Source organism: Poromitra crassiceps (assembly GCF_964638095.1).
Source record: "Poromitra crassiceps genome assembly, chromosome: 2".
NCBI classification, from domain to species: Eukaryota; Metazoa; Chordata; class Actinopteri; order Beryciformes; family Melamphaidae; genus Poromitra; species Poromitra crassiceps.
The window spans coordinates 111,696,491-111,710,289 of record NC_139624.1 but is presented as its reverse complement, the minus strand read 5'-3'; the positions used below and the strand labels follow the sequence as shown (position 1 = coordinate 111,710,289).

General features: G+C 41.8%; 1 protein-coding gene across 1 annotated transcript in view; it reads left to right on the top strand.

The window, feature by feature from the left end:
• Positions 1 to 5,517: 5,517 nt before the first annotated feature.
• The window catches only part of map7d2b (MAP7 domain containing 2b), a gene marked incomplete at its 3' end in the record, with an annotated part of 86,970 nt that continues 78,688 nt past the window's right edge, over positions 5,518 to 13,799 (top strand). The window contains exon 1 of the mRNA XM_083632003.1: positions 5,518 to 5,546. Within this exon, the coding sequence (XP_083488129.1) occupies positions 5,540 to 5,546 (7 nt within the window). The 5' untranslated portion in view covers positions 5,518 to 5,539. The remainder of the gene's footprint in view (positions 5,547 to 13,799) is intronic.

Here is a 13,799-nt window from a genome sequence, read left to right as displayed (position 1 = left end):
TCACCCCCCTATACTGTCACATACATACAAGACATTCAGGTCACCTTCACCCCCCCTATACTGTCACATACATACAAGACATTCAGGTCACCTTCACCCCCCTATACTGTCACATACATACAAGACATTCAGGTCACCTTCACCCAGGGGCGCCGCCAGGGATTTTGGGCCCCATGACAGGACATAGCATGTGCCCCACTGATGCCGGCGTCCGAAGGGCGCCGGCGAAAAATTTGGGCTGTTTGAAGCTGATTTAGAGGATAATATCGCATTTTAAATTATATTAGGATAACACTGTAGTGTTGTCATTATTCAGTCTTAACCATCAATATTTGCTCCTTTTCTCACCCACCTTCATCTCACTATCATCCCTGTTGAATCATCATACTCTCTCTCTGCTCTGAATACACCAGAGGGAACAAAGAAATACTATCAACTAATGACTAGAAATAATATTGATACACATGTGGAGTCCAACAGGAGTGTTTAGCATGAGACTGTTGTGATATCATTATTCAGTCTTAATATCATTATGTTCTCCTTTTCTCATTGGCTGTCATTTGTGGGCTGCTTTTCCTTTCATATAATGGTCATTATGTGGACAAATAAATTGTGTTGATCCTTCTTATTTTTTTATTACTATTATTATTATTATTATTATTATTATTAGTAGTAGTAGTAGGCCCTATTACAAATAAATCCCCACAGACCCACTGCAATTGTGCCAACTACCATGTCATTCAACACAATGCTGCTCCTGTGTGTGTGTCTCACCTCCTTCATCAGTTAGGAGGACTGGTTCATTGGAAGGTGCCGGTGGGGGGGGGGGGGCCTGTGTCTGATTCTGCATCTGTTGTGTTAGGCAAGAGCCAGGCAGGGACAACTGATTTATATGAACGGCTTGCAAACAATTGTTTGCATTGATTAAATGTTCGCTAGACAGGACAAGAGGGAAATGTAAACACTCTGTGAAGTAAGCATATTTCACTAAGGTCTAACAGGGTAATTTCCAGTAGTTAAGAAAAGTTGAATAAATGTTCAGATGGCGCCAGACAGACTAGACAGTTCTCTGGTTAACAGAGTGATTCACGTAGCGTAGGCTATCTGCCTCGCCTCACACAGAGACAGGCAGACAGCTGCACCAGTCCAGCTCACTCACCTGCCTTCCTATAAAACTGCGTGAGGCACTGTTGTCCTCTTTTTTCTCTCTGCTCTCTTTCTTGCCTATCCTTTCTCTTTTTGAAACCTGACTTTGCTTTTGGCATGTTGCTGGTTGCGTCTCCTCTCTGCTCTCTCCTCTCATGATCTGATCTCAGCGCATACTGCGTAGTGCTGCTGCTGCCCCACGCTGCCTGGATGGGAGGCGTGCCTATTTTTCCTGTAGTGTCAGCCAGGCAGGGAGAAACCATTTCTTGAAAATCGAAGGGGGGTGTGTGTGGAAGAGGATTTTTTCTTTTTTGCCAAAAAGAAGCAATTCGTTTTACTAGTACATTGAATAAAATAGTATATTCATTACAATAGGTTAATAATTTAATACTGCAAAAAATTGCCTAGTGTCCAAGCTTTTAGGGCCCTTGAAGCTGACAGGGCCCCTGTCAGCTTCAAGGGCCCTTAGAATCGTCCTACCTTTCCCCCCCTATACGGCGCCCCTGCCTTCACCCCCCTATACTGTCACATACAAGACATTCGGGTCACCTTCACCCCCCTATACTGTCACATACAAGACATTCAGATCACCTTCACCCCCCTATACTGTCACATACATACAAGACATTCAGATCACCTTCACCCCCCTATACTGTCACATACAAGACATTCAGGTCACCTTCACCCCCCTATACTGTCACATACATACAAGACATTCAGGTCACCTTCACCCCCCTATACTGTCACATACAAGACATTCGGGTCACCTTCACCCCCCTATACTGTCACATACAAGACATTCAGATCACCTTCACCCCCCTATACTGTCACATACAAGACATTTAGATCACCTTCACCCCCCTATACTGTCACATACATACAAGACATTCAGATCACCTTCACCTCCCTATACTGTCACATACAAGACATTCAGATCACCTTCACCCCCCTATACTGTCACATACAAGACATTCAGGTCACCTTCACCCCCCCTATACTGTCACACTAAAACCCATTTTCAATACGCTACAGAGGTGCCATACTGTGGAACACCTATATCAATATTGCCAAACATAATCTCTTAACTCATTTAAAACCATGCAAGCTTAGAATCTCTCTGAGTCACACATTACACCACACATTGGAGGGGGTACGGTGGCGCAGTTGGTAGCGCTGTTGCCTCACAGCTAGAAGGTCCTGAGTTCGATTCTCGCCTGGGATGCTGTGGGCGCTGGAGTTGTGACCCCCCATATCTTCAGTGCCTACTGCCCAGGTGGGCTATCTCATCGAAAGGCCCTTTCTGTGTGGAGTTTGCATGTTCTCCCCGTGCCCCCCAGGGGGTTCCTCCGTACATAACCCCCCACTAAAAACATGCAGAAGATCGTCATCCGACCAGTGACGACAACGTCTGAAGTTGGTCCCCGGGCGCTGGAAAGAAAAAGCGACCACTGCTTCTGGCCTGCCCCCTGGAGGAAAGGAGAAGCCTGGATGGGTCAAATGCAGAGGACATATTTCACCGGCCACCGTCAGCATGAGTGTGTGTTGTGGCCGCATGCATGTGTTGAAGTGTTCGTGTGATAATAAAGACGGGCTTGTCCGTCTGAAATCGTGAAATCGTGTTTTTACATTGACATTTTAACTGTCTACTCACTCATTTTGATTGCTCTTTTGTTTTTCGTTTGTTGATCTTTTTTTACTGTTGATTTTCTTTTCCTTGTCTATTTGTTTTCTTGTTTCTTTCTTTTGTTTCTGTTGTATTCAGGGATGCAGTCATGGAGCGTGGTGCATGTCACCACAATGTAGTTTGCATCCCTGTGTGTTGTATGCTTTGTACACATTAGTGTTATTATTTGGTTTAGAGACCCAGTATAATAAGCCCATCCAGGGTGTTGTCTCTACCTGCACATTATTTTGTTATTTGCATTTTCTTTTTATCTATTTCTATTTTTTTAACAATATATTTATTGAATTTTGATTAAAAAAAAAGTAACAACAACTCACAGACCAAAACAATAGTGAGGGGTGGCATAGGGAGGGGTGGAGATTAAACCAAAACAACATAAGACATCTCAGCTCACCAACTCACGCATTCAAACAGGCATATGACTCAGGAATTAGCCTACATAAAATGAAAGAGGGGAAAAAGAAAAGTGAATTATAGGCATCACATAGGTCCGTACTATTCAAACCCTCTTGTAAAAATAGAAAAAATATTTACACCAATGTATGACATAAAAGGTTCCCACGTCTTATGAAATACAGTGTCTTTGTGGTGTAACATGCATGTCAAATAATCTAATGATACATATTCAAGGATCACATTGTGCCACTGTGTTTTGGAAGGAAGCTTGTCAGGCGGAGTCAGGTTATGTCAGTTATCCAGTTCAACAGAATGCACTTCCTTGCACAGAATGTTAACATTTTGTAAAGTTTCCCTTTATAGTTATCATTAATAAGGCCAGTCTGTATCCCTAGAAGCATGTGTAACGGATCACACTCTATATCGATGGACAGGATGGTATTCATTTCCTGTCCTACAGTAGGCCCTATGCCAAAATTTCTGTATTTTCCTACATGACCATAGACAGTGAGTGAGACTGCCTGTCTCTGTTTTGCACTTGGGACAAGCAGGGGAAGAGTCAATGTAAAATGTTTGGCGGTGAGAGGGGGACAGGGTCATTTGGGCCATTTGGGTGCCCTAAGCGTAATGGTTTTGTGATGGACTGGGATCATAATTCAGGCCGGGCATTAGATACCAAGCAGGCCAGGCCGATATGGGCCGACGTGCGTGCCGGCGTCCGAAGGGCGGCGTCGAAAAATTTGGGCTGTTTGAAGCCCAATTTGGGCCGTTTGAAGCCAGATTTGGGCTGTTTGAAGCCAGATTTGGGCCGTTTGAAGCCCGATTTGGGCCGTTTGAAGCCCGATTTGGGTCGTTTGAAGCCAGATTTGGGCCAGTTAAGCCAGATTTGGGCCGTTTGAAGCCCAATTTGGGCCGTTTGAAGCCCAATTTGGGCCGAGTCCAATTTTACAATGAGGTGCACCCACTTTAACCCTGAATAAAGTAATAAAACCACTAGTAAACCAGTAGGCGGCGCCTGGCCTGCTGTTCAGTGAGTGGCCTGACTGAGGGCACCAAATTTTTTTTTTTTTTTTTGGTGCCCTCAGTCACATGATGCCCTACGCAGTCTGCATACTCTGCGTATAGGGTGCGGCGGCCCTGGAGGGGGATATGTCTATTTCTATTTTAAAGTGTGCAAATAAATAAAACGAGCCTATGGAGAGGCCATCCCAGCTGGAGCACTATGCACTGTATCGTTCAGTTCTAGCCTTACATAGCCTACATAGTAGCTACAACCTGCTAGTCACTCCTAAATAACGAGTCGGTGTTTTTTTATGGCAGTCATGATTTTCTCACACACTGCTACACACCGCCAAGTTTAAAATTATTGTCATGGCATGTTACAGTTTATTTCCACCAAAACACGTGCTGCTATTTTTAGAGTAGCCATAGGACATGACTGTGACTGTGAGTAAACCTCTGGAGGGTGTGTGTGTGTGTGTGTGTGTGTGTGTGTGTGTGTGTGTGTGCGTGCGTGCGCGTGCGCGCGTGCGTGTGTGTGTGTGTGTGTGCAGCAGCGGCCAAATCATGACGTAATACCGCCTGGGCTGGGCTCGTGCACGTGCCAAATGAACCAAGAACCAAGAGAGAAGAGCAGTAGCATCTGTAAATGAATCAGTGGCTAAGCGTTCATATAGCCTAATTAATAATATGCCTCTGAATTTATTTATCAATAAAAAATATTTTACATACATAATAACTTTACATAAATAGATAGGCTACTGTATTTTTATTGTGACATAAATTCGGAGGCAAACAATTAGAATTAGAGCAATTGCTAGGCTATTTCCCATTTTCACACAGGTAGGCCTACCTTTTGGGGGGGGCGGAGGGGTATGTTTGCCTTTGTTGGATAGGACAGACAGACAGACAGGAAAGGTGGGGAGAGAGAGAGGGGGTGACATGTAGGCTCCGACGTTAATGCGACTGCGAGATGAGAAAGTAGTACAATTTATGATGCTAGCTGGTCTACTCTGACTCACATCTCTCTCTCTCTCACACACACACACACACACGCACGCGCAAACACACACACACACACACACACACACACACACACACACCCACACACACACACGCACACACTTGGCACATGCTCCTCTCCCCCTGCTTGCCGCAGTGTGTATTGAGCGGGGGGTGCGCAGTGTTCAGCCCGGGCTCCAGGTGCACCTTGCCCGCAGGCTCCCTGTCAGTCCTCCCGTCTGAATATCGACGACCAGGATGACCACGGCGGCTCCAAGTCCTCCTGCTACTACTGCTGCTGCTGCCAGTGCCATGACAGGTGAGCTCTCATCCCTCTCTCTTTCCACAACACATCCTCAATGCAGTGCTCAAGAGGCTGGCTAGTCACGATTCTTCAACTTTTCTTATTTTTATTTTATTTTTTATTTTACAAATTTAACTGACTGTCACACTCGACGTGTTTTCAGCAAAGTAGCCTACCCCTTTCGCCAGCACAAAACATTTTGGACAGGGGGGGACAATGGAACCGATTGTAATGTAATTTGGCAGAGTAGAGTTTGTGCTTGACTTGCGATGTTTTTGCTGTGTGTCGTCGGCAGGCAGCTGCAGTGATCAGGCTCTTTGCTTTGATCTGGGTCATTGCAGTAAAGAAAAGTGGATGCAAAGGGTTGCAGCTGCACCAAAGCTTTCTCCCCCAGCTTAGGCTGCTCCTTTATTTAGGCTAGATTTAATACATTTATTATGGTGGCATTATTTTACAAGTATAGCCAATATCCTATTAAAAAAAACAATAGCCGACATTTTTAGAAATGTCCTGCCTGCAGTCCTTCAGAGTACCCCTAGGGGTACTACCACCCCCCCATTTGACTGATGTGACCTATTGATTGATTGATTGATTGATTGATTGATTGATTGATTGATTTGAGGGACAATGCATATTACTGTAAATCTGCCAGTGCTATCCAGACTACGGCTGCTTTTCAACTGCTGTCCCTACACGCACACATGCACATACACACACACACACACACACACACACACACACACACACACACACACACACACACACACACACACATACACAGGGAGAGCATGCAAACTCCACACAGAAAGGACCTGGGATGGACCGGGGTTTGCCCCCGGGACCTTCTTGCTGTGAGGCAACAGTAGTAACCACTGAGCCACCATATCAGTATACTCTCAGAAAAGCATAGATTTGTTGGAGGTGTCGGGTCCCAGACTCAGAGGGCACTTTATTTCACGTGTTATGGGAGTGCCCAGTGATCCAAGATTTCCTCAGGCGGGTCCATGAACGCATCATGGACATTTCTCTATATATACTGGGTGATCCTCTACAAGTTGCCCATTGTAGTGTGGCCGACTTGATTTTGACATGCATTATGGTGGGCAGGCAGGTTCTGATGAGGGGGTGGAAGACACCAGGGAGCCCATCTTTTCAAGACTGGTTCACGGAACTCAGCAAAGTGGCCTCTCATGAACAAATTATCTACAGAAAAATTGACAGGCTTGATCAATATTTAGAGAAATGGGGGAAGTATATTATGCACCTGGGTCTGGGTAATAGGGACTGACCAATGCTGGGATTAGTTAGCACAACAGAAATACTACTTGGAGTACGGTACATTAGATGACATGGCATAATATTACGATGAATAGGGGACCCTTCATGGCATTTATTTTATTTTATTTTGTTTTATTTTTATTTATTTTTCCTTGTCCTAGAATTTATATTTGTATTTTATTTTTATTTCTCGTGTAGTTTTTTCTTTCTTTCCTTCTGTCTATGTAAAGAGTTTTGTTGTGTTTGTTACTTAAGTGTTTGTCTGTATAGACCCCTTATACAGCTTGTCAACATGGAGCTGCGCGCGCATCGTGTAGGCAAAAAGCCCGGAGCCGCTCATTGACACAGACAGAGCTGTGTGAAAGACGCCGATGTCAGGACTGCTCTGTGCTCATCTGCGACACACAGTTAGATTTTAGTTTTAAAATGCAGTTCTCGGCTTACTACCACAGCTTATCGCCTAGTGATAAGCAATGTTATGCATCGAAATTAACGTTGGTTAATGGGATACGTCTTACAGACCCATACCACGCGCTGTCAATTCGCCAAGCCTAGAGTGGCCAGCAATACATATATCGTGCATTCCTTTATTACTGGGGATAGCGTAGATAATTATTATGTAACTTGCAAAGATATATTGTTATGTTGATAATGCACACAACTCAATAATGACATTATGTAACGTTACTTGGTCGTTCTAACCGAGTGATGTGGCTGAGCAGCCTACAGTTTCAGGCAGCTTACCTGATTATGAAGAGCACTACATTTCGGGCATTTTTAATGATGTCCTCGTTCCAATCAGTTCAACTCAATAATGACATTTAACGTTACTTGGTTGTTAACTAACCGAGCGATGTGGCTGTCACTAGCAGCCTACTACAGCATACCTGATATGAAATGAGCGAGCACTGCAAAGTCGGGCATTTTTAACGATTTCCTCTTTGGGCTTGCAACCAAAGACACCTACGGTTAGCATTAAAAGCAGTATGAGTTGACGGATTCAGTAAAACTTTAGTCCTTGCTTTGTTGATAGTGTAACAGACTGTTCAGTGTTGTGTTGTGTTGTGTTCTATTGCGTGTGTGCGAGGCTGTGTATGTTCCCTCCGGTTGCCGTAGAACAGGATATGTGGGGAGAATAAAGGTGAAGCTGGTTATAACGTTACAGCCTGGCTCTATCGTTTATTATTTTATTAACCAAGTATGAATAGGCGGACCCGAATACTCTGCTACAATAGCTTTCCGATTCTGGCATCCCACTGTACAACACGAAGACATGTCTTGCTCGAATAGTTTTCGGACCACTGGAAAACTACTTGACAGGGCTGCGCGGAGTCTGTCTTTCTGCCTCCGTCTTGCGCATCTGACGCTGTTTGTTGTCATTGTGACGTAGGCGTATAATTGGTCTATTATGTTAAAAAAAAACTGAAAACTTGAATAAAATACAAGTCATAAAAAAAAGAAAAGCATCGATTTATATAACATACACCAGCTAGAGACCATGTATGTATATATCATAGAGAGACTTGAATTAAGATTGATGTCAGCCTAAATGGTGCGTAAAGTGAGTTTAGGTGGGTTTACCCTCCAATGCATCCCTGCATCTTCACAGTTAACAATGGGTGACTGTACCGGATGGATTTATGTATGTTTCCTAAATCAGAGCAGCTTGATGTCAATGGGTAGTTTAATATGGTGTCCTGCTGTCACGGTGCCATATGGCATCATCATGTACCTCAAGTGACCAAGCTGCAAGAGCTTATAGAAAACCTGTGATTCAGCCATAGACTGATTCAGCCCATCCTTTTCATGTGTTGTATTCACCTTATGTAGAAGAGACAGTCTGGCTTGAGAGACTAACATTTCTGATTGTGTTTACACTTCCTGTCACTCATAAACCTAGTCTGACTCATATGTGAGTCAAACTAGGTTTGACCAGTCAGATTAGTTTGAGCAGGTAAAACAGCCGGCGTTTTGAACACGAAGTCCTGACTCAATGGGTCAAGTGGGCGAGGCTCCATGAGGTGAAGATGCCACTAAAAACACAAGATGCTACTGTATAATGGGACCTATGGGGCTTGTTGGAGAAAAATATAAGTTCCATGCCATTTCCTAATCAATATTTCCTAATCAATAAGCTATAGGCCTATTTGCATAATTATGCTATAAGTTCCATTCCATTTGACACATAGACTCACACTGACATCTCACCCAGCCCCATAGAGAGGACTTCTCCTCTTTGCTGAAACCTTGGGCAGTGCATCGTGTCCAATAACAACGGATAACAGTTTCCCTGTAGACTCAAGTGGACGCACACACATTTCCAAGTCAAGTCAACACCCCCCCCTCTCTGCCTTTTCCTCCTCTGCCTATAAATCTATGTTACACTGTCGGCCATATGGCTGAATAATTGACTCTGTATGACATATCAGAATGTGTACATTGAGATTCATGCCCTCTGTCAATATGCATATTGCAGAGAATGTAAGCTATTAAATATACTTTATGTTAAACAGTCCTGGACTCAAGGCTCAATTAATTTGGTATAAGATAAGCTGTGATATACATTTACATATACATTTTAGCGGAAAGAATATATTTTATTCTCTATCAATTGGCGTGTCACGAACAGGATATCTACGGCAGAGCGGGTAAGTCTGAATTAATTTCATAATTCATTACTGAGCTGTCGTCTGATATCTAAAAGAATCTGAAATGTTTGCATGTTGTGGGTGTGTCAAAATGACATTGTATATAACTGTAAATATGTATATTAACCTAAGTTAGTATTTTGTGGGCTTCTTGAGACAAAGGAGGGACGCCCCAATGTAAATAATACAGATGACCTCAGGACCATACAAACTCTCTTGACCGGCTGTATTTTGCAGTGACCAGGATGGTCCAGTGTTAAGCTGCACAGCAAGAGAGCCTGAGAAGCGTTATCACATATTGCCTGGAAAGGCCATAAGGCTGCATTAGCAGCGACTATTATAGTCCAGTGGGAAACTGCGGTGATTCTAGGCATATGCTTGATACGGTCTATAAGAACCACACGACATACTAAATAAAACCAAAAGATCTCCCCATAACATACCACTCACTCGAGGGATGTGTGTAGCCCCATGAAGCAATCATAGTTGTCTAACCAATATGGTTGAGATGTTTTTGAAATACCTACAATGTGTAACAAGCATGTAACAAACAAACAAACAAAAATAAGCAGCTGTTTCACTGTAAAACAAAACAATTTCTTAAGAAGCCTATTTTAAAGGAGTTGAACAGGAAGTTTGCAAAAAGTGTATTTTAGCCAATCCCAAAATACAGAATCAATTGTCCATCGAACAAATTGATCTGTCACCAAATTTGTAAATTCCAGATACCCCACACACGGACGGAACTGGTCAACAGGAGAACCGTCCCTCTGTCACCAGAGACCCCACATCGACTAAAAGGTAAAGTGTTGAAAATTACTTTACACACACGGACACTATCGAAGATCACAAGTAAGTGATAAACAAAAACAGTAGTTCTCTCTCTTAGTTCTCTCTCTCTCTAAAATACAGGTTTATTACTTTAGGTCAGTTTACTTCCAGAGTTTTGCCTTCACCTAAGAGGTCAGTTTACCTCCAGAGTTTTGAGTTCACCTGAGATGTGTGTTTACCTCCAGAGTTTTGAGTTGACCTGAGATGTGTGTTTACCTCCAGAGTTTTGAGTTCACCTGAGATGTGTGTTTTACCTCCAGAGTTTTGAGTTGACCTGAGATGTGTGTTTGCCTCCAGAGTTTTTCCTGAGAGGTCAGTTTACCTAATCAGTGATTTGCCTTCTGCTAAAGAGAGAGAGAAAGAGAGAGACGTAACAGAATTGATCAAAACGACGGCTCACCGAGTCGTGTGTAAACTAAAACAAATAGCCTACTGTAGATAAGCCTAGGCCTGCTCAGTTGTCTTTTCATACTGTAAGGAAGCCATCTGGTTCTGCTCTCTGAAAAAGCTATCATAATGGACGCTGAAGGGCTTTGTAGAAGGCCGGAGTGTGAAGGAGCCAGAGAGACAATTAGACAGCTTGAGATGGTTATCAGACAGTATGGAGATGAGCCCGTAAAATTTGACACAGGTACCGAACAAAGTGTTTTAAATATGGCCAAGCAGATACCTGTGAACATACAAACAGACCCAAATCATTTGCCACATCAGATGGTTCAGCATTCTATATCAGCTGACCACATGCCAGTACGCATAGACAATTCAGGAAGTTCCCCATATCAGTACACCATGCATGTGCCTCGAAACCACACTCGTTATAAAGGCTACGATAAATGCAACTACTGCGGAAAGAGAGGACATTACGTAAAAGATTGTAGATATAAAAAACGGGAGCAGCGAGTGGACAAACAGCCATCTTGTTGATTCAATTGGCCCAAGTAGCGATGGTCAATCTTCCCCTATAGCTGGCCCAATGTGATGGAACATAGCAGGCTGAAATAATTTGTTTATGTTCCCTTGGAACAGCCAGTCTTCCAACAAGGTTAAACTTAGCCAGAAACAATTGGATCCCCAAAACCTTTGAGCAAACAGTGAGCCAGCCACCGCATTTTTCTAGGTCAGAGAGATAAGCCCTGTATCACGGGTTCAAACCCCACAGTATTACACATTATGAAATTGAATGTCGAAACAAGCCCCAGGTTCAAACCCCACAGTATGTGATTGAATGAAATGTTTTTTGTTATGAATCAATAGAGTGAAGTAAGCTCTGCATTATTTAAAGTGCAGTAAGCAAATTTGAAAATCAATTAGAGTAAATAGACTGTTGATTATTATTTTGAAAATAAATCATAATAGAATGTGTTGTGAAGGGTGAAGACTTCCTGTGTACGATAATCTGAATCTGAAGTATTTTCTTAAACAGAAAAATGCACATTTATCAACCACCAATTGGGTGGATGAGAAATAAAATTAAGTGGGCAAACCAACATTTAACTTTTGGTTTGATATACACATAAGCAAAATTTACACTTAAGTACGGTGAGATGTTTTCAAAAGTATCTATAGATAAGCCAATGGCCTCTGAGGACGAGATTACACTTGAGTTTGCGTTTAGAGTATTGTTGTTTTGCCTCAGTCTGGGGACTGACCCACCCCAATAAGCTAGCTCTTAAAGCAGTTTTTTTTGGGAATTCATCCAGCCCACTCTCAAGACAAGTCCACGAAATCTGTAAACTTGAAAGGCAGACTCAAGGAGCCATCTTGTGTATGAGGTCCATTGCAAACAAATTATAAAATAAACAATTGAATATGTACTCACAGAGTATCTCAAAACATTATCTGCCGTATGTACGTACTTGTTGTACTAATAACTTGTAATGAAGTTATTTTGTCTAAAATACAGGCACATTGTGAAATCTAATGTTTATAGTTACAGGTTGTACGTCACAGAAAACCTTCAACACCAGCACAAATCTGTACTTTGAGTACTGTGCTCCCTAGCCTAGTAAACCACTAGAGAGAGTACGTTTAACTGTGCTCACTAGAGTAAAGAAAATTCTTTCTATTTTCAATATTAAATAAAATTAAGTGTTTTAAAGTATCATTTTAAGAATAATCAGTTATATGATACTGTGATTATGTTTTAATGAATATGATTAATCAATGTTATGAATGTTTTGCATTTTAGAAAGTTTCAGTTCATTATTCCAAACAAACCAATATTAAAGTAAACTAGAAATAGAATTTTATTCTAATAAAATAGTTCCCAAAAAGAAATTAAACCACTGCATGGAGATGGGCTATTAAATAGTTTTTAATAACAACAATTACAACAACAGCACCAGGAACAAACAAATAAATGAATGAACTAGAGTCATCACATGAATGATGAGAAAATATTGTTCCTGTTGTGAATACTTTGAAAATATTGTTCCTGTTGTGAATACTTTGAAAATATTTTACTTAAAGACATGATTCCTTTTACAGGAAGCGTTGAATAAAGTGAAGCTGGAAAAGATTTAAGTGTGATTTGGAACACACTGAATATTAAGTTCAATGCATTATTAATTAGACTGTTTGCATTGAACCATATAGAGTTAAGATTAGTAGGCCCACTCCTATATATTATAGCAGCAGTGGTGATGTAATTTTGTCATTATATTACTAAAATCTGTTTTCTCTTTCCAATAGATAATGGAGATGCGGTGATATGAGCTGAGACTGCGCTGGACTGCATATTGATCAAAAATTCTGTGTTCTTTCAAGTGTTTAATGTTTCCTATGTTTTCAAAAAAAACCCTGCCCAGCCCTGGCCCACAATTAAGTACAGATACAAGCATTATATTGAATAGTGAACTTAAATTTTGTAATTATTATTGTTATTGATGAACATAACAATTGGGTGGATTGTTGGAGAAAAATATAAGTTCCATGCCATTTCCTAATCAATATTTCCTAATCAATAAGCTATAGGCCTATTTGCATAATTATGCTATAAGTTCCATTCCATTTGACACATAGACTCACACTGACATCTCACCCAGCCCCATAGAGAGGACTTCTCCTCTTTGCTGAAACCTTGGGCAGTGCATCGTGTCCAATAACAACGGATAACAGTTTCCCTGTAGACTCAAGTGGACGCACACACATTTCCAAGTCAAGTCAACACCCCCCCCTCTCTGCCTTTTCCTCCTCTGCCTATAAATCTATGTTACACTGTCGGCCATATGGCTGAATAATTGACTCTGTATGACATATCAGAATGTGTACATTGAGATTCATGCCCTCTGTCAATATGCATATTGCAGAGAATGTAAGCTATTAAATATACTTTATGTTAAACAGTCCTGGACTCAAGGCTCAATTAATTTGGTATAAGATAAGCTGTGATATACATTTACATATACATTTTAGCGGAAAGAATATATTTTATTCTCTATCAGGGCTTAATGCAGATTTGCATGTATTCACATATCCGAGTGATTAGATTGTGTGTGTGTGTGTGTGTATG